General features: G+C 37.1%; 1 protein-coding gene across 1 annotated transcript in view; it reads right to left on the bottom strand.

Annotated features, from left to right (window-relative positions):
- The window catches only part of unc5a (unc-5 netrin receptor A), a 210,424-nt gene that overhangs the window by 55,228 nt on the left and 133,572 nt on the right, over positions 1-21,624 (bottom strand). Inside the window, exons 3-6 of the mRNA XM_016286233.1 lie at positions 19,310-19,453; positions 14,447-14,550; positions 13,286-13,466; positions 8,863-9,030 (exon numbers count right to left, since the gene is read on the bottom strand). Coding sequence (XP_016141719.1) covers positions 8,863-9,030; positions 13,286-13,466; positions 14,447-14,550; positions 19,310-19,453 — 597 coding nt within the window. The remainder of the gene's footprint in view (positions 1-8,862; positions 9,031-13,285; positions 13,467-14,446; positions 14,551-19,309; positions 19,454-21,624) is intronic.

Here is a 21,624-nt window from a genome sequence, read left to right as displayed (position 1 = left end):
TAAATATATATATATATATATATATATATATATATATATATATATATATATATATATATATATATATATATATATATATTATGGCTTTATTTAATCCCTTGGGAATTGATTGGATTCTTAAAAGCGGACATTCTGTAGCAGAATAGACCTGGACAAGCTTGCAGTCAGCTGTGAAGTACTACTTGGTCACTTTTAAGCAACCGGGGCCCACTGGAAAAAACATTTATGCAAAATTATATTATGTTGCTTCTTGCATGTTTTAATGACACTTTCAGAGTGAAATGTTTAGTGAGTGGCACTAGAATTGCGTTCAGTTTTATCCAAAACATATCAATGTGAATCTGGCAATGTTTTATTATGCTGGTTGTTGTAATGCATCGTGGCAGTTTGGAAATAAAGTGTCCGGTGAGTGGCACTAAAAGGTTAATGCTCTATCGTGTTTGAAAAAACATAATACATACACTAAATTCTACTCTAAACCTAACCAATAATGTTAAATAAAGCAAACATGAGATAAAACACATTTGCTGAAGCAAGTCTTTGAGCACCTTGATTGTGTTTCACATGAGTTTTTAATCTCAAATGCTATGCTGTACCAGCTGAGCTACTGAGCAAGTTTACAACGTCAAAAAAGCCACACTGACCCAATTATATGATGGAAACATAATGTATTAGGTTACAAATCATGCACTGTGGTAAGAGTTTTGAGGTCATAATATTGTGCAAGGAACTGCACGAAAATAAGTGTTTTTATATTAATAATCTGCCCCTGTACTCATCATTTGTATGAACAGAAAGTTGCTGGTGTTTTACTGCCTTTTCCCCCACAAAAATTAATCCCAACCCTATCCCAATGAGAACAACTCATTGTTAAGTATTTCATAATTTGCTATTGTTGCAGTGAACTTTACATCAAATTATATTAAATTACTGTGTATATCTTCAACAGCAGCCTAAAATGATGCTTATTTGGTTATTCATTCATATTAACCAGTATATGGTTATTAGTTAATATTAACCAGTTGGTTAGCACTGACCAACAACCTGTCATAGGTGACATCTGCCAAAAAGGAAATTCATTTCAGAAGCACTGCAAGTTAATGGTGAAAGATGACCTGCTTGTTCTCCATTAGTTAAGACACTGGCATGGTTTTGACCATTGACCATTTTGTGATGTTAACTTTTGTTTTGCTCCCCTTTTGTAATATTTCAATTTCATGTTAAAAGTGCTAAAGTTTAGAATCCAAATCAATCTGAACTTGCTCTGAGCTTTAAAAGTATTTAAAAAAGAAAAGAGTTAGCGAAATGTGAAGATGTCTCAGGGACAGCATTCCCATAGGTGACATCTGCCAAAAAGGAAATTCATTTCAGAAGCACTGCAAGTTAATGGTGAAAGATGACAAAGTTTTTTTTTTCTTTGTAATAACACACACTGATGAATCTTGCTAAATAAGAGCAGGAACATGTATTGAGAAAGTAAATAGGGTCAATTTAGATTTCATGTTGACTTTAACAACCAAATAAAAAAGAAATGAAGTGAGAGAAGCAGAAATAGACTGTGATGGCCAATTTCCCCTTCAAAAGATGCAACAATCATATCTGAAACCTGCTTAACATGAGTCAAGGATGCACTAATAAGGAACCAAAGCCCGCAAATAATTGTCCATTCCAGACTCCCTGCCATTTAGATAATATCTTTGATTTCCTATCATGTAGGGGTGAAGGTGTGTGTGTGTGTGTGTTTGTTGTGCAAGTGTAGGGTGCCTGTAACACAATAAAGCAGTGGCAGGTCTATTTGGACGTCTTGTCAAGGGTACATCTAAAGGGCGTCCAACAGCCCTTTACAAGGGCTGCAGGAAGCCTCATTTCAACTCGACGTTGCTCAAAATCACAATGGCCAATGCTTGATGCCTCGTCCTTGAGCAGGGAGGAGGAACCGAGTGGGAGAGGCACACAATTACCTTGCAGCAGGAACGAGAGAGTCTCAACACTTACATCTCTAATCTCACCTGGACCTAAACATTCCATGTTTAATAAAACAGAGACAACAAGATTAAAAGTGATTCATGGGCTCTGAGCCAGTGTGGGCGGGGCCTGAGCGGGTCAGAATGATGTCACAATGCTTTGCTGCCTATCTTGTATTCAAGTGCATCATGCAACATTACCACAAAAAGAATAGGTCTTCCAATACAGGGAGCTAACACGTTTTTGGGATTCAGGAAATTATGTTATTGAGAAGCATACTTCATGCAAAACATTGCCTTGGCCAAAGTGCCTGCCAAAAAGGGGCTTAGGATACTTTCACACCACAAAGAGGTTAGGCACAACATCTAAAATTCAGCAATCTTGCACCTTTGTAAGAGGCTGGGACAGTATTAAAGTGTCTTGGATTTTTCTGCAAACATCTATGAAGAAGTAGGGTTAGGCCCTACTGGGCCCTTCCAATAGACCTTCTAGACTCATGACTGAACATTATTAAAGTGATGAAAAAGACAATATGGCTCTAACGTTTTAAATCTGATTTTTATTATTTTTTTTTGCTACAAATGTATAAATACGAATATAAATATTGCTAAGAGGTAAAGTTCAACGGAATAGACTAGCATCCAGGGAAGAGGAAAACATTTGGTCTGAGACCTGAAAACATACTGCAACGTAAGCTGGAAGGCCTGCTTGTTCTCCATTAGTTAAGACACTGGCATGGTTTTGACCATTGACCATTTTGTGATGTTAACTTTTGTTTTGCTCCCCTTTTGTAATATTTCAATTTCATGTTAAAAGTGCTAAAGTTTAGAATCCAAATCAATCTGAACTTGCTCTGAGCTTTAAAAGTATTTAAAAAAGAAAAGAGTTAGCGAAATGTGAAGATGTCTCAGGGACAGCATTCAATATTAGGTGATGCTCTCCTTAGAGACCATTACAATCACAAGACTCTCCAGTCATAGGTGAGAATTGTCTTTGTGTGTGTGTATGTGCTGGATGAGATGTCTGATGTCTCTGACGTGTCGGGTTTAGATGAAGCAGCCTCTTCACCGTGCTAAAGGTCTAACCAGCCAGTGATTCAACAAGAACCGGCACAAGAGGCTCATCAAGGTCAATTGGCCCTTTAAAGCACACTTATTACATTACTCTTCACAGCTGAACTCATCCAGTTGATTGGCCAATTGTGTAAGTTACTGGTTTGTTCCTTTTGAAAAGATTTGAAAAAAGAAAAAGAAAAAGAAAAAAGAAAAGCCAAGTATTATTGATTCTTGAGACTATGGTAATAATTTTCCATGAGAGAAGGAAGGAGAGAGAGGAAGAAACAGTAAGCCAGCACATCATGAAGAGGAGTCTTCAGGTTCAGAACTGAACTGTACAGTTTGTTTTTGGGATTATATGGACAAATAATACAACTGTAATTTAAACTACAATTTGAAAAACATTTAACATTTATTATTTCTGCTGCTAAGATATCAAGGCTAAATGTACAAAAATGTACATTAAATCCATAATTAAACATACTGAACAGAGTGTGCAAAACACCAAAATTCCTAATAAGGTTGTGCTCTGCTGCCAATAGAAAGACTTACACTTCAAAGGCTCTCTTTGCATTCACACTGTCCTTGGACTTGAAAGTGTACTTTTTATTTCTCTAAATCTCTTTTTGATCTATTTTAGTTATGATATTGTTTCAGTCCAATTTTCATTCTCTGAAAAGTGTAATTATATTGTATATTGCAATTACATTGAATAATAACAATAAGAACATTGAATCATATTGTAATTAATGTACATTTAAATTTAATTTAATTTCTAAAACCCATTTAAATTGTATTACTGAACAACTTCTTAAGATTCAATAATAATAATAATAATCCAAGAATGAAAACTGTGACACTGTTAGAGTATGTCACAACACTATATATATATATATATATATATATATATGAAGAGTTCATTTGCAAAAACCGATAAACGCCAGTTTTAAAAAAAAATAGCTGATTGCCGTGCATTATTCTCCACATATAGCGCAAACTTAACCCTAAACACGTTTGGTCAAAAACGCCGGTTTTGTCCACTTTCAAGGCATCGCGATTTCACGTTTTACTGCAGAAGCCGACAAGCTCCCTTGTCAAAGCTGACTAAAAGTGATCGAGGATGGATAATTTCGACGTACTTGATAAACCTGTGATATCTTCTTCAGCGCGAAAAAGGAAAATAAAAGCTGAAACGTTTTCACTGAACCTTGCAAAAGCAGCGCGTTACAATGGTGAGGGAAAAGCTCAGTGTATTGCGTGTAATCACATCCATACAGTTTATGATTCACAACAACAACAACAACCTTTGTCAGGCATCTACATTGTCATCTGAGGAGATTACAAAGATTAAACGAGTGATTTTTAAAACTCTAAAATATGAAATGTGGAGTTATCTGCTTTTGCCAAAAAACGACTGTTGGAGTTATCTGCTTTTGCTATAAAACAAACTTTTAATATGTAAAAAAAAACATAACGTTACTTTCAATGAACTTTTATTTTGTAAATTGCCAGTATTTGTTTAAGTTATTATTACTTAAAGGTGCTGTATGTAAGTTATTGACTCAACTAAAGCATAAAAATACCATAATATGTTTGCAGATATTTAAGAAACATGCTAAGTTAACATACTTGTTTATCTGAAAAACAATGCTACAGTCAGTTATTCTCCTTTGAAAATGTGCGTTCCGGGCCGGAATGTCGGTCTCTGTTTTGGTTTGTGAAACCCGCCCGCTGCCAGTTTACCCAATTGTATTTCGGCACCCCGGGTTGAACTGGTCAAATCAAGATGGTTCATCGTCAAGTGTGCTCGTTCCTGTTGGTGTCGTCAATCTGGCAACCTGCGTTTGCGTCAAGTCTGAGAAGGAGAGGCTGGGTGAAAAAAACCTGCTCCAATATTTTGAATTTGGACTGCAATACCTAGTTCTACCACTCGGTGTCAATCCTACATACAGCACCTTTAATCAAAACAACCCAACTGCAGTTTGATTGATATTACTTGGAATGCGAAATAAAAAAAACGTGATTTCTGAAAAAGTTATTGGGAGTTATCGGTTTTTGCAAATTAACTCTTCATATGCATTTACATTCACAGTGTAATGTTGTTTAAGCGGTTGATAGTAATCACATTATTTTATTTCAATTGATTTTGCAGGCTTGGTACTGAGGATAACATTTTGAGCACCTTGGAAACATTATTCCACCGTATTCGCATTACAAAAAGAATTCATCAGCATTCACAAGGCATCACACACTTGCCGCATTACACAACAAATCCCGTCACGTCCTTTAAAGTCGCCCTGTCCTGAGGATCAGTAGAACAGCGGCGATGGACTATGTTCACATACAGAGTCGTTTATCAAAGCTCTGCTGTTTCTCTTTCTGTCTCCTGCTGTCTGACTGTGCTCTGGGAACACGCTGCCTCTACCTGCAGCAAGTCAGTAAATGATGATTTATACCTCCTGCAGTCAGAAGTCACGTTTTGATAAATCGGGATGGAGTCTCAGATGTAATTTTTAGGGCCTGCAGTTGTCCGTGTGTGTCTTTGTATGGTGATAAATGGAACAGGATGGTCACTCTCTCTCCTTTTCCTTTTCTCTTGCTGACAGGATTTGGGGTCCTCTGGTGAGCACACTAAAGCAGGCAGATGCCGTTTTTTGATTGGGAACACAACTAAGTCATCTTTGGCCAGGACACCACAGCTCCCTCGCTGCCACCCATGTCAGGATTAATCAGTCGGAGTGTGAGAAACATGAGGGGAATAAAGCCACCTTGGGAACAACGTTCAACTCGCTCGCTCAGCATGACCCGTATCATAAACCCTGCACTGGCCACTACTGTGAGCCATCTTTCTTCCGTTTATTTTTTTCCCCCCAGATTTTATTTTTCAGCATCCCTCTCTCTGTATTAAGTTTCCAGCAACAAGCAAGTTATCTGTCTGCACTGAACACAAAACCGAGGTGTGACGCAAAACAATCAGAACCAATTAGAATGTATGTAATTCTCTTTTACCACATGAATTATTACGGCAGTTATCAGTATATTATACAATTAGAAAATATATTTTATTACATTGCATGGAATATTAAAATTATATCAGTTAATGAAATATACACTTTTTTTTACCATAAACTTAAGTTCAACCCTGTAAAACCTAAAACGTTGCAATCATATTTTTTTTTTTTACGGTAATGTGCTGCCATTTTTTTTTACAGTAAATATTTAAGGAATTTTTTTTTACAGTGTACTCTCTACTTCTCATCACTGCTTTCCTAAAAAAAATCTACTTCCAGTGTCTCTTTTTAACAGTGTTCATGCCTATATTTCCTTCTCCGTCTATCTTCTCCCCCACAGAAATGCTATTTAAGTCGTAATCATGTGAAATCCATCCCCGCAGAGCTCTGTCAGAAGCATTCCCCCATGCTTTGTATTTTTGCTCATCAAAAACGCCATATTTTGAGAGCACGTTACTTACAGAGCAGTGTAAAGGTGGCGTCTTATTAAATTTCACTGGATGCTTTGTAATGAAACAGGAGATTGGCTTAAGTAGATAAACCCTCTCACTGGAGGAGTGGAGGAAGAAAGGGGGTGAGTGAGGGAGATGAGCTGCAGCTGAAAAAAGCTTCGATTTCCTCTCCTGTTTACTAAGCGTGGATATTTAATAGTTGTCAGCAGCGCCTACATAATGCCATTTTTGTCCCTGCTGAAATACACTCATGAGCCTATCGCAGTAATCAAGAGAATGCCTTCCCCTATGTACCTGAGTCTAATGTCAGCCTGTAAATGAAGTGGCCTGACTTCCATTTCAAACTGCATGCGATCGATAAGGGCTGAGGAAACGCAGCCACGCTGCTTCCCTGCTTCCTCTTTCTTTCTCTGTTCCCTCTCAACCCTTGAAAGTACTACAAGCAGCAGTATAGGAGGTCAGGGAAATTTTTTAAGCACTGACATAGAACGCTAGCATCAGAACATTTGCTAATCCTTGTATTTATATAATGTGCAGAAGTGTAAATATCACTCTGTGCTCTTGCTGCCCTGCCTGACATTGTTTAAAAGACAAGACTTTTTAGGTTTCTGCCATCAGCTTTGAACAAAGGTCTAAAATTAAAGGTGCAGTAGAAGATCTTGGAAAATGCTAACTTTAGCCTGATAGCACTGAAAGCGAACGTCTCACCCTCCCTGCAATCTGCAAAGCCACGCCCCCTGAACACATTTACGCTCACAGACCAGAATACCAGAGACAACATTACTACAATAGGCTACATCAGCGGTTCCCAATTCCAGCCCATGTTCCGAAGTGAAGTAAACTTCAACGGATTTCCCCCGCTCAGGGAGTAGGAAGCAATGAACACTGTGTAGGGATCATATCGATCGGAACACAGTTGGTTATCTCAATCGGGTGTGTTAACTAAGCGAGACACGCAAAATATGCAGAGCTGGGAGGCGCGAGGCGCGAGGACTGATTGGGAACTGCTGGGCTACATCATGTTTCTTTCACCGGTGAGAAAACTTTAAAAGTACTACAATACCAGGAAGGAAGATCGGGTTGTTGATGTTTGTCTGCCATTCTCGCTCTGTCTGCACAGCGTGCGTGAAAGCGCTGATGATGTATCCTGTCTGCGCGAACCGGGTGCGCAGAGGTATGCTAATACATACGTTGACAGGCAGGTAGGAAAGTCAATTAAAACGCTCTAACCGAGCGTTTTGAATGGGCGAACATTTCTTGGTCCTAGGCCTTCCACAGAATATATAAATACAGATAAATAAATTTAGACCACTCAACTTAATGATTGATATCGGGATGTGAAGAGACTTTCAACCAGCATAACAAAAAATGTTTCTGAAGACAATCACCTATTGCACCTTTAACTACGTACCTTGATACTGTTTTAAAAAAAATTATGTTTAAACAACATTAAAATTTTGTTAATTGCACTAATTACATTTAAAAAAGTTTGGATATGTATGTTTTTTTTTTTTTATAAATTAATATTTTTATTCAGCAAGGATGCATTAAATTGCTATACACAAACACACACACACTATATATATGTAAGTTGTAATTATTGATAAAAAAAAAGCTTTTATTTCTGAAGGGTCATGTGACACTGAGGACTGGAGCAACAGCTGCTGCAAATTCAGCTTTCCCATCACAGAAATAAATTATATTTTAAAATATATTAAAATAGCAAACAGTTATTTTATATTCCAAATAATATTTCACAATATTACTGTTTTTCTTGTATTTTTTGATCAAATAAATGCAGCCTTGGAGAACATAAGAGACTTCTCTTAAATAAAAATAATAATAATTTACCAACCCCAAACTTTTAAACAGTTGTGTACATTTAAATTTGAATTGAAATTCTGCATCCTGTTTGCTATCTTAATTAAAATTTTAGAATTGAATTGCAATTTTGATTCGGTAAAGACATTCTTAACTAAATTCTGAATAGTAAAAGTCTATTTACATCTGGGGACAAATGTGATAAACAACATGACAACAAACGTAAGGGGGAAAAAAACAGCAAAAACAGGGGGGGAAAATATGTTTTCGCCTCTGACAGACAAGTTAATTTTGGACCCTGCTTACAACTGAACAGAAAAAGACCTCATGCAGCAAAAGCGAAAGCAGCAGAGCACGCAAAATCTGAAAGAAATATGATGGGCGTAATGGACACACTGGTTTAGCTATGAATAATTCAAAAGAAAAAAAAAACATGAAAATGTTTTGCTTAAGCACAAAAAAGCTAATGCCAATCAAGCTGGCCGTCCTATTGGTGCTATGGTGCGCTAATGCCAAACCAGCTCTACTTTGCAGTGAGCGACGCCCGGTGGACGTTACCTGGACAGGTGGCAGTGCAGGCACTTTTCTGGATGCTCTGGCCCTCGCAGGACGTCCCGCCGTTCAGGGGAGTGGGGTTGGTGCAACTCCGGCTCCTCTTCTGCCACCCCCGACCACAGACAGCACTGCAAGCCAACCATGTGGCCCATGTGGACCAGCCACCGTTCACTGCTCGTGCGCCCAGTGCAAAGGAAAGGGGGAAACGAACACAGCGAGTCAGGATTACCCGACAAGCACAAGGATAAACAGCCACAAACATGAGCTCTGTGCTTAAAGGCAGGCCACGGGGACAGCGGCAACATATGAAAGCTATGTTAAGATCAATAGTTATCAACGCTACGCTAACTCTACTGTTGATTAGAGGTAGTTATGTAGCGGCTGCCATCTCTTTTGGTTGTTTCATTCAGTCTAAATTCGTGTTCATTTGATGTTTACACAGTTTCTTTGTCAATGAAACAGCACAACAACTCTTCTTTAAATTAATTATTCAGCTAGTACATAAAAAGCATTAAGAACTGAACTGAGAAACTTAAATTCAATTACCAAATTTGAATTAAGGAAGCAAAAAAATGCAGAAATGCAATTGCAATTTGAAGTAAGCAGAATCAACAAGAACTAAAATCCATGTTAATGTCATTTTCAACTAGAAAAAAAGGTTTGTCAAGACAAACTTTGTAAGATTGCTTGACAAAGCCTTGTCTGTAAGGCTAAAGAAGCTTAAAACATTTCATTATTTTGAAGGTTTTATAGGCCTTACAGAAAAAATGGATTTACTGCGAATCTATTGCAATTGTATGTTTCAACCACAGATGGCGATAGAAAGACCAAAATTCCATAGGGAACCTTTAATAAACAATGGCTGCATCCGAAATCTCATACTTCTCTACTATATAGCAGGCAAAAAATGAATGTGAACAGAGCACTATGTTCAGATTCACAGTATTCATAAAACAAAAGGCGGTGAGATTAAAAAAAATTCGGTGTGATTCTGAAGTGCATATCTGATGATACTTTATTATCCCATGAGGCCATGGGAGAGGATTTGTAAATGGCGGTAAAGCAACACAACTGATGCTGACAGGTCACATGACAACGGCAACATGACAAATGTAAGTCTGGACTTCTTCATTCATACTACATGCATCCATACAATATAGAACATACTTTTTTAATGGTTGCAAAGTAATTACTTATTCAAAAGAAGTACCTGCTCAGAGAGTGTGTGATTTCGGACACAACTAATGTTTCCAAATGGGTGAGTTGTTTACTCTGTAATTTGCTTGTCTACTTATAACAGTTTGACTTGTTTAGGCTGATTTATGTACTAATTACTAGCACAGGGTATTATTGCATAAACTCTTTCCCCGCCAGCATTTTTTTTTTTAAAAGTTGCCAGCCACCACCAGCGATTTTGATGATTTTCACTCAAATTTGATGGCCTCCAGTATATTTTGCTGTATGAATATTTGAATATGCAATACACCTAGATCAAGATCAGAGCCTCTACTTTTAAACAAAAAAAAATCTGTTTTATTCTAACTTAAAGCATTCTTTTTTTATCAACACTTGAATATAGGTAGGTTTCATAAAAATGCACAATTTTGAGCAAAAAGGTGAGAAAATCACATTTTTATCAAAAACTACATCTGGATAATATTCAGTAAGATTATCAAAGCATAAATCCAGTAAATCGCTTCCATCGACACCTCCAAAGTTTGCACAGACATATACCACTTCCTGGATCAACATTTTACTCCGTAACATTATGCAGTTTTCATTTATATGCTGTCTATTGCTGATGATCGCATTATTTTTCATATGCATCTGTTTACATAAGAGATCGCTAGTTTCTAGTTTCTATAACAATGAAAACACGAAAAGCCATAAAAACTTGTCTTTGGCGGGGAAGGGTTTTCTTCTAAAAGACGAAATAACTCGTCAATGGCGGGGAAAGAGTTAACAGAACGAGAGAATAGCCCGCCAATCACAGTGAAGTGGAGTTAGGGTTAGAAAACAGAAAAAAAGAAGAAAAAGAATTGTGTGCATGTCTGGCCACATCTGGATGTGGTAACTAAACATAATTCTCCTCAGTTTCTATTTATCAAGTCACAATGCTATTATCACTCATTCCCTTTTATAAGCTGCATATTAACAAAAGTCTTTGCTAAATCGGGGGACACATATGGTGGGTTGGATGTCTTAAAGGAAACGGCCTAGATTTCATCTCACAATGCTCACGTGGGGTGTATATTGGTTTTCTGCTCTACACCGATACACAGTATGGTTTTTATTGCACCAATATCCTGGCTCGTGAAATGCATAATCCTGCAAGGATTCCGCCATGATCCCGAGTCCAAAGTTCACGCAGGGTTTTTAATCAAGTTCCCAGCCTCCTCTCTCTTGGTGGGAGAATTCAGAGCAAATCTGATTTCTTCTTCCCTCAGTAACTCGACCGATTTGTTGTCCTGAAGCCTTGATCGCTGGTCAGAGTCCATATTGTGCTTGGAACTGCTCTGTAATTCTCCACGAAATCTCACTCTAGTCAGACCGAATCAATTTTTTAGCCTCTCTTCTACCACTGATTGCTCACCACGAAGAAGGAAATTGCGCAGCAACTCGGGTCCTGATTACCTCTTAGCACACCGTTGTGTCAAGTCAAGTCCAGCCTTGTTAAAATTCATCTCGGCCTCTGTCCAACAGCACTAATAACAGCTCTCACACCACCTATGGTTCAGCCAATAAGCAAGACTGCAAGACTTCAAATTAGTAAACTGACATTTTAATGCGAAGCCACGGGTAAAAATGAATAGCATAAAGGACCATATCTAATAGTTCTTTTGATCAAAAGGTATTCACAGGGAATTTTTCTTTAATTAATTTCTACAATGGTAGCAAATTGCTTGGGGAACACTGCACAATTTGAAACCATTAAAAATTGTAAGGCGCTGCACCTAGCATTTATTTGCCTTTTCGCTTTTTCCCTGTGTGAGGGCTTCATTGATTGACAGCATAAAGAGCAAACAATAGAACGAAAATGTTCTCGGCTCACTTTTGCAGAGCACTTTTACACAGCTGTCCCTTGACTTATTATCTTTAGGCTAGGCTTCAAAATAAACCTGATACATTATCTCTGACAAAAAAAGCCCAACAAGTTCAGATTCTCCATTGTTAACATGTCTGTCTGTGGTTTAGAAGTATTCTCAGTAGATCTGTCCCAGTACTGTACTCTATGTTGTTATGTGACTGACTCGGCCCGGCTCAGTAGAGAGCGTGTACTGGGTTGTAATGCATGCTACCTTTAGAACAGCGCTTGTCCTGGGACCCCTCCGGGGTTAGCGATGCTCTGCCGCTGTGCATTTTAATAAAGGTCAGCTAGCTTATAAACCCCATTCATTGGCCATTTTCTGCCATTAATTCAACAAGCTCAACTACAGTGTGAGTGTTTGTCACCTCTGCTGAGATTTCTGAGACACTGCCTGGCTGCTTTGCTCCCAAATTGATATGTTGTAATGTTGCTGCAATCATTCACAGCATGAACAGTTTTAGAGGAGCTACGCTAAAGCTGCCCATGCTATAATGTTCAGTTTTAAGATGGCTACTAGAAATATAATGGCCTCAATTTTATTTGGACACTTAAGTAAAATCCACAAAGTGCATGTAAATATATGTTTTATAATGCAAATGCAAATGCATTTATATTTATATTTATATTTACAAAATAAAATATTCAAGAAAGCAGCGTTTATTTTTAATAAAAATCATTCAAAAGATAGGAGTTTCCACACTTTCTGACCTTTCTAGTTAATCGTGACTGAAGAATTTTTAAAAATCATTTTAAAAGGATTCAAAGTTCAAGAAAATTATACACAAAACAGAAATTATGTGGAACAACTTGCAAACCAACTGAAATGTATGCGGTTAAAAATAAATAAATAATAATACATTTATAGGCGATCACATTTATAATTAATAGTTTCTCCCCTAAAAAAAATTATATAAATAAATATAAAGGTCATTAATTATAAAATATATTAAATTCATATTATATTAACTTAATTTCCATGTTTTTTCAGGCCTGAAAATATCACTTGTCCTTATATTTTTAAGGTTTATGGGAACCCGTAAATTATTTAAAGAAAATAATAAACATAAAAATAGATAATGTTCAAAAGTAATTGGACGGAGACTACAGCTAGTGTTGTTGTAGTAAAACACTGACAATTTTCACAAAGCAAAGCAGTCAGTATATTTTGTTCTCAAAGTCTGATCAAAATAGAGTTGTCCATCAAAGCTAGCCTAACTCTCTCAGTAAATTACCCCTGACTCTGGGTCAAAACCATCCCAAACTTTTGTCAGACTGTTGAAAGGTGAAGTCCATTTATCTGTGATTTAAGAATGGAACAAAGTATGAGAAGAAACACACCATAGACAATCACAGTAGCCGAGGAGCTCTTTCGTCGAGCCACAATGTTCTTGGCCACGCAGGTGTAGTTGCCTGTGTCGGCCAGGCGGGCTTGTTTGATGATGAGATTATGGTCCACGGTGATGAAGAAATTGGGGTCAGTCTTGAGGTCGATCAGCTCCTCGTTTCTCTGCCACTCCACCTAGAGATATACACAAGAGAAAACATTTCACAGCTTCAGTCTGGCTCAAACCGATGGAAAGCTCTGTATCACACTGTATCCAGCGGCCATTCTGGGCAGCTCCCAAAGACCCTGCCTGGGCTGAAGAAGCACTGCATGGGAGCATGGAGCAGTAGGAAAGTGGATTAGCATTTTTCTATCTTTCTTTTATTTTTTTTATTATATATATATTTTTTTATTATTTAATTAATCTATCTATCTATTTAGGAAATTAGAACATTTATTTAGCACCTTGAAATCAGAAATAGAACTAAAAGTAGCAATTGGGACTATGATAATACTTTGGTAATAAAAAAAGAAATATTTTTGATTTCATTTTTTTGTATTGTGGTATAATGTTCATCATCACATAAAATATATCTATATATAATCATATAGTTCCACTTTTCTGCTTTTAATCTTAAAATTCATTGTAAGAATTAGCTTTAATTGTAACTATGATTTATAATATGATTAATATAATAATAATAATAATAATGAACTGATTAATTAGTTAAAAATATTTCCTACAGTAATTATAATTACGCCACAAATGTTGAAATTGTATGAAAACAAGAATGTTCTTTTAAAACTGACTGAAACAAGTCAGAAAAAAAAGACAATGAATGAAGTCAAACTTATCAGTCACTTTGGTAGTGAAAATGGAGTTGAATATTTAATATGAAAATAAAGCACAGATACGTCGCTGCTGTTAGTTTGGATGGCCATTTTGAGCGGCAACAGTCCTGCACCAGTGCAAAAATTCATGTATTATTGATGGGACTCCCAGAGCTGCCAAATCACACTGCGTAGTTCCTCATCCAAGTCCAGCTCATAGAACAGACGGAATATGGTGAAAGACGTCAGATCTCTGGCTCGATGGTATATTTGTGCGAGTGCATTAATGAGGGGGATAATTAGCAGAGCTGCTGGGTGTTAACATGTTTAATTGTTGCTCTCACCTCTGCAGGAGGAACACCTTCAGGAGGATGACAGCGCAGAAGGACTTCCTGATCCAGTGCCACTTCCTTACCCAGTGGTTCCTCCTCAAAGTTCTTCCTCAGATCTGTACAGCAAAATCATTTTATTTATTAGTTACTAGGTGTATTTGGAACATATATGTTCAAACTTATAAGCACAACCATAATTAAAACATATAGGCTTCCCCATGTGCATAATAAAATAAAGATGAGGTAATGGTTGGGTATGCCATGCTATTTGCAAAAAAAAAAAAAAAAAAGCACAGACCTTGTAGTGCACAGTATATTTAATATTAACTATTTGTCATAATTAGTGTAACATTAATTTGGTTAGTATTCTCAGAGGAGTGGCATGGTGAGCATATGTTCTGACATGTTCTGACTATTTATTCAATTATAAAGTACGAACATGGTTAAATATGACTAGCTGTTGAATGAGCAATATTCAGTTAGTTAAAACTATATGAGATTGAAACAAAATAGATGATAAATACATGAATCTGGTTACTGTGCATTAAAACACATTTATTTAATTAATACTTTTACAGAAATCTTTTGTTTCATTTATGTATTGCTGACAAATTTGCATCAGGATTAGTAGTTTGTTAAAACTGTGTAATCCAAATGGACATTAATTTTATTTTCAATTCAAATACATGTCTTAAATTCAGGTCTTTGTGTGTGTGTATAGATTTTTTATAGACAGATTTTGACTTTGCCACCTTTAGTTTTAAAATTACTGTCAGTGTGAAGAGGGCATTAAGCAAAAGTCTAGGGGAAACAATTGAGATTTTAAAAGGATTGGAAGTTTTTTTTTCTTTTCTATGGGCTCTCAAGCCAGGCTATTGACTAAAATTCTCCTGTAGTCATAAAGTGGATCAGAACGTGTACATGTATCACCAGGAAGGTAAACTGCCAAGCCATTTAATCTAATGCTATCTGTGTCACATTAAGCAATGTGTTTTTTTGGGTTCAGAGCTCCTCCATATATAACTCAGGGCTTTGTTTGCACCATGTACGTTCTCTCTTAGAAGGATCCATATCACAGACCCAAGTGCTTATTAGACCCTGCTTGGTTGCTTCAGAGAATGGTTGTCTGCAGCCCCCAGGCAAAGCATCAACAAAAAGGAGTCGCATTATCTTCCTCCACTACTCGATACCACACCATGGCTGTGGTTTCCACACGACCACCCACTCTACCTAAAACCCCTGGGACAAACGTTGATGCGAGTCGAATTGTATTTGCTCATCAAAATTGCATTACACTTGATGGAGGGTTTTCGATGGCACAATTTCAAAACAATATTTGCATAAACGTTTATAGCTGTTATGACACGAAAAAGCTTTTGGAAGAAGGTGTCCATTGAGACAAGGGGCTTGTCTTCGGTTCAGATGCTGGGGAATAAAATCTCTTTCAATAACGATGGCACTGCCGACATGTTCTGACTATTTATTCAATTATAAAGTACGAACATGGTTAAATATGACTAGCTGTTGAATGAGCAATATTCAGTTAGTTAAAACTATATGAGATTGAAACAAAATAGATGATAAATACATGAATCTGGTTACTGTGCATTAAAACACATTTATTTAATTAATACTTTTACAGAAATCTTTTGTTTCATTTATGTATTGCTGACAAATTTGCATCAGGATTAGTAGTTTGTTAAAACTGTGTAATCCAAATGGACATTAATTTTATTTTCAATTCAAATACATGTCTTAAATTCAGGTCTTTGTGTGTGTGTATAGATTTTTTATAGACAGATTTTGACTTTGCCACCTTTAGTTTTAAAATTACTGTCAGTGTGAAGAGGGCATTAAGCAAAAGTCTAGGGGAAACAATTGAGATTTTAAAAGGATTGGAAGTTTTTTTTTCTTTTCTATGGGCTCTCAAGCCAGGCTATTGACTAAAATTCTCCTGTAGTCATAAAGTGGATCAGAACGTGTACATGTATCACCAGGAAGGTAAACTGCCAAGCCATTTAATCTAATGCTATCTGTGTCACATTAAGCAATGTGTTTTTTTGGGTTCAGAGCTCCTCCATATATAACTCAGGGCTTTGTTTGCACCATGTACGTTCTCTCTTAGAAGGATCCATATCACAGACCCAAGTGCTTATTAGACCCTGCTTGGTTGCTTCAGAGAATGGTTGTCTGCAGCCCCCAGGCAAAGCATCAACAAAAAGGAGTCGCATTATCTTCCTCCACTACTCGATACCACACCATGGCTGTGGTTTCCACACGACCACCCACTCTACCTAAAACCCCTGGGACAAACGTTGATGCGAGTCGAATTGTATTTGCTCGTCAAAATTGCATTACACTTGATGGAGGGTTTTCGATGGCACAATTTCAAAACAATATTTGCATAAACGTTTATAGCTGTTATGACACGAAAAAGCTTTTGGAAGAAGGTGTCCATTGAGACAAGGGGCTTGTCTTCGGTTCAGATGCTGGGGAATAAAATCTCTTTCAATAACGATGGCACTGCCAGTCATTTCGTTTCCTCAAAACAGATGTCATGCCTGTCTTCATCAATCAGGCCTTGGCAAACATTAAGAGGTGAAGAGGGGCCTTTGACATTCTATTTAATTAAATAGGATTTGATGGGAATCGGAGAGGCACAAAGGATTAGATGGCCATCGAGTCCTGAGATGACATTGTCATGACATGAGTGGAAAACTCGAGAGGTTTGTTAAAGGAATAGTTCACCTTAGCGCAGTTACAGTGAATGGGCACTGAAGCTTTCAAGCTCCAAAAAAGACTGAAGCACCATACAAATAACACAGAAGTGGTCCATATGACTCATGCGCTATATTGAAAGTGCTCAGAAGTTGTATGGCTCTTTGTGTCCAGGAAAAGACGGAGTTATGTAGCACACAAACCGTTTGAGCCCCTGGATGCTGTAATCATTCTTGGGTGAGTAAAAGTTTTTTTAAGTGATAATTCAAATAAACATTAATGTGTTCATCAGAAGTTGATACAATGTTGAAACACTTGAAATTATTTTTGTAAATCCAGTGGTCAAATGCTGTGTAGCCACCTGACTAGTGACTGTCTTTGTGTGAATGTCCACAAAACTGGAAGACTTTCTGAGTGTATATAAGCAGTAGGCTATTTTAAAAAGGAACATATAAAAGATGAAAAAGATGTATTTGGGAGAATCAATAAACTATGAATAATGTATGGCTATTGTGTGAATAATATGTAATCATGTAATCAATAAAAAAAGCTGTAGTCTGATTACAAGTATTTTAAAATGTAATTTAATCTAATTACAAGCACTTAATTTTTGGAATCTGATTACGCAATATATATATATATATATATATATATATATATATATATATATATATATATATATATATATATATATATATATACACACATGACTGTATTGTATCTTTCCTTAGACGCTACTTTAAATATGTCTTCTCTTCTGTTTTGTGGTGACGTTTGTTCTGAGTGAGGCAGTGCGGTTTCTTGGTGTTTAATCACACAGAAATATCAAAACCACCAGGCCTCTTGAGTCAGTTACAAAGTGTTACACTGCAGATTAGCAGATTTTCCTTGCCACAGGCTCTTCCTGATCAAACTTTCCAATCAAACATTAAATAAGTCATATAAAACCAACTGAATCAATCAGCCTTGGGGAAAAACAGAACATAAGTGGTTAGATTGATTGGCTAAATGGAATTTCAAAATAACTTTTAATAGAAAGTAATGCACTATCAAAACACTCTACTGTGGAGTGATAAAAAAGAGCAAATGCTACTGTGATGTAGAGCACTTTAAAGACATTAGGGACAAATTAATTTGGTTAGACATGCTTTTTACCAAAACACACTGCTTACACAGTATTTGAAATGAAAATTAAAGTATTCATATGTACGACATTAACATCTATGGCAAGAAACACCTGTTCATGTAGCTGCTATGTTTTTCCCTTACAGCACCCATAGAGACCAGCTATTAATGTTAGTTGCCAATTCAGGCTCTGTATTTTCTAGTTGAATGATGGAAATTAACTAATTTGCTTTAACCTGTGGTTCTCAATTGATTTTGCTTTGAGACCGAGATTTTACATTAGGGCTGAAATGATGACCTTACACGGTATGAAACATTTTTTAATGCACAAAAGTAGGCAAATAAATATCATTAAATTAATTATAATAAAATTAATTATTAATATTATATATTAAGTCAGTAACTGATTGCACAAAACACGTGGTCATTTAAAACCTTGTTTATCCACATGAACCCATGTTTAATGTAGTCACTTGATGTCAGCACTAACAAGACTAGAAGATACTAGAAGTGGTTTCTTCCATTTTAGTTGATCATTTCATTTTAGCTGATAATGTGACACTGAAGACTGGAGATACAGCTGCTGAACATTCAGCTTTGCCATCACAGAAATTAATTACATTTTACAATATATTTAAACAGAAAACTTATTTTAAATGGTAATGTTATTTCAAAATATTACTGTTTTACAGTATTTTTTTAAATGCAGCCTTGGTGAGCATAAGTGACTTCTTTCAAAAACATTAAAAAACAACCTACAGTGTCTCTCTCTTTATAAAATAAATATGATTTATTTTGGAAGTGTAGCCTATCTATGCATTTTTATGCTGCATTGTTAGTTGCACTTTATTATTTGCATTTAGCTTTTGTTCAATAATTTCCCCCCCTCCAATTCAGATCAACACAGACCTGTGACCCATTTTGGGGAAGCACCCCACCAGTTGAGAACCCACTGTGCTAGACATTTATCACAGATTATAAAATAGCATTCCTCAAAATGTTTGTGTTATAAGATAGCAGAGCTGAACTCACAGGCGATGCGCACAAATGCCTTTTGGCTCTTCTGGGTTCCTGTAGTGCTCCAGGCCACACACTGACACCAGTAATCCTCCAGACCGAAGATCTTCTCCACCTGCTGTCTGGAGATGTCAATCTTCACCTGCATCACCGGCAGCCCTGGGACCAAACCAGAAACAGCAAACATGTTCAGCTCAGCGCTCCAAACATATCGCCATTGACAGAGACAGAGAGAGGCATTCAGAAACAGTCCTTCAGCTGACGGGCGCCAGTCCCCTGTAAAACTGTTTATTTGTGTCAAACTTGTTGCGGCTAATATGTGGCAAATTGGTTGGTGGGAATTAGCAGCTCTTTACTGGCAGTGGTGCATCAAAACTTTGGCAACAATGCTACATTTTTCACAGCTGTCAAACTTTTCACGGATGTGGCAAACTGTCCACTGTTTCCAAAGGTTTTTTTGTAGGTTCACCACATCTGGTGAAGAGCTGCCGACCATTTGAGATGAGGGGAAACAAATTAACTTTTTTTTGTTTGTTTTTGCAAATGAACATTTCTGTTGCTTGGCTAATTCATGGAATACTGTCAGATGATTGAGCACTGTCACAATCATTGTTGACTAAATGCAAGAAGTGTATGACATGCGAAACCACCTCGAAATAGAAAATCCTAAACTCTAATACGCTTTCTGGGATGAATTAATAAATAAACAGATATTAATATTTATGTGAGCTTCCAGTGGGAGATATTTTTCCTGGTTACTCAACATGTGCATTTCCAAGAGTGGCTGGGATTATCCCATTACAGCTCAGAGGTCTTTTCTGAAAATTAAAATTAAAAGAGGACAAGAAAAAAAGAGGGATGAAGTGATAATTTGTCAACTGCAGTGGGTTGAATAATGTCTATGCAACTGGTGTGAAGTCATCCAACAAAATGATTCATTTTCAGCTGACAATTACAAATGAACATCATCAGAGTTAACCAACACCAACAACACAAACTGTGTAATGCATAATAAAGCTCTCTTTGAAGATGAAGGGAGGGGGTTAGACAAAGATAATTTTTCTTTTCATTATCTCTGGACCATCTCCTCAACCCCTGAGCCTCTCTGATATTTTTCTCCATGTCTATCGCTCATCTCAACACAAAAGCGTGACCTTGAAGATGTCCACATCCCCTTCAACAACCGCCTTCCTCCTAATTTCTCCCATAATCTCTCTCACTCCAACCTTAATTATCTCTCCACCCAACCTTATTCATCCCTTCCTCTCTCTTTCTCTTGTGTGGGTTGAAACTATGTATGTATGTATGCATGCACACTGAACAAAATTATAAACGGAACACTTTTGTTTTTGCCCCCATTTTTCATGAGCTGAACTCAAAGATCTAAGACGTTTTATATGTACACAAAAGGCCTATTTCTCTCAAATATTGTTCACAAATTTGTCTAAATCTGTGTTAGTGAGCACTTCTCCTTTGCTGAGAGAATCCATCCACCTCACAGGTGTGGCATATCAAGATTCTGATTAGACAGCATGATTATTGTACAGGTGTGCCTTAGGCTGGCCACAATAAAAGGCCACTCTAAAATGTGCAGTTTTACTGTATTGGGCGGTCCGGGGGGGTCTGAAAACCAGTCAGTATCTGGTGTGACCACCATTTATCTCACGCAGTGCAACAGATCTCCTTCGCATAGAGTTGATCAGGTTGTTGATTGTGGCCTGTGGAATGTTGGTCCACTCCTCTTCAATGGCTGTTAATAAATAACAATTTGGTCCCTCGATATCTCTTTGCCACCGTGAAATCTTCTCAGTCTCTCCAAGTGTATACATACGGCCGGGAAGTAAGAAAACACACATTCAAATGTATTCTCAAGTACTTCAATTTATTCATAGAAATACAGATCTTATATAGGCATATGTCGAGGGGAGTTTCATCCTCTTAACCAATGAAGATAGGGGGACATACCCATACAGGATGTTTTTCCCAAGAACATGTGTTTTGTATAAAATCGCCACATATACAGAAAAACATATCCATATAAGGAATAGACTTCCTGGCGACGAATACTGAGAGGAGGGAGAGTGAGAGGGAGAAAAATATTTGTTAAATACAACAAAAAGTTGTGTGTCTGATTGGTCCAAATGCTACACAGCTTACAGGAATTGTGTACAGATCCTTGCAACATGGGACAGTGCATTATCATGCTGCAACATGAGGTGATGGTCGTGGATGAATGGCACAACAATGGGCCTCAGGATCTCGTCACGGTATCTCTGTGCATTCAAAATGCCATCAATAAAATGCACCTGTGTTCGTTGTCCATAACATAC

Source organism: Sinocyclocheilus grahami, unplaced genomic scaffold, assembly GCF_001515645.1.
Source record: "Sinocyclocheilus grahami isolate Dianchi unplaced genomic scaffold, SAMN03320097.WGS_v1.1 scaffold208.1, whole genome shotgun sequence".
NCBI classification, from domain to species: Eukaryota; Metazoa; Chordata; class Actinopteri; order Cypriniformes; family Cyprinidae; genus Sinocyclocheilus; species Sinocyclocheilus grahami.
This window is presented reverse-complemented; position numbering and strand designations above follow the sequence as displayed.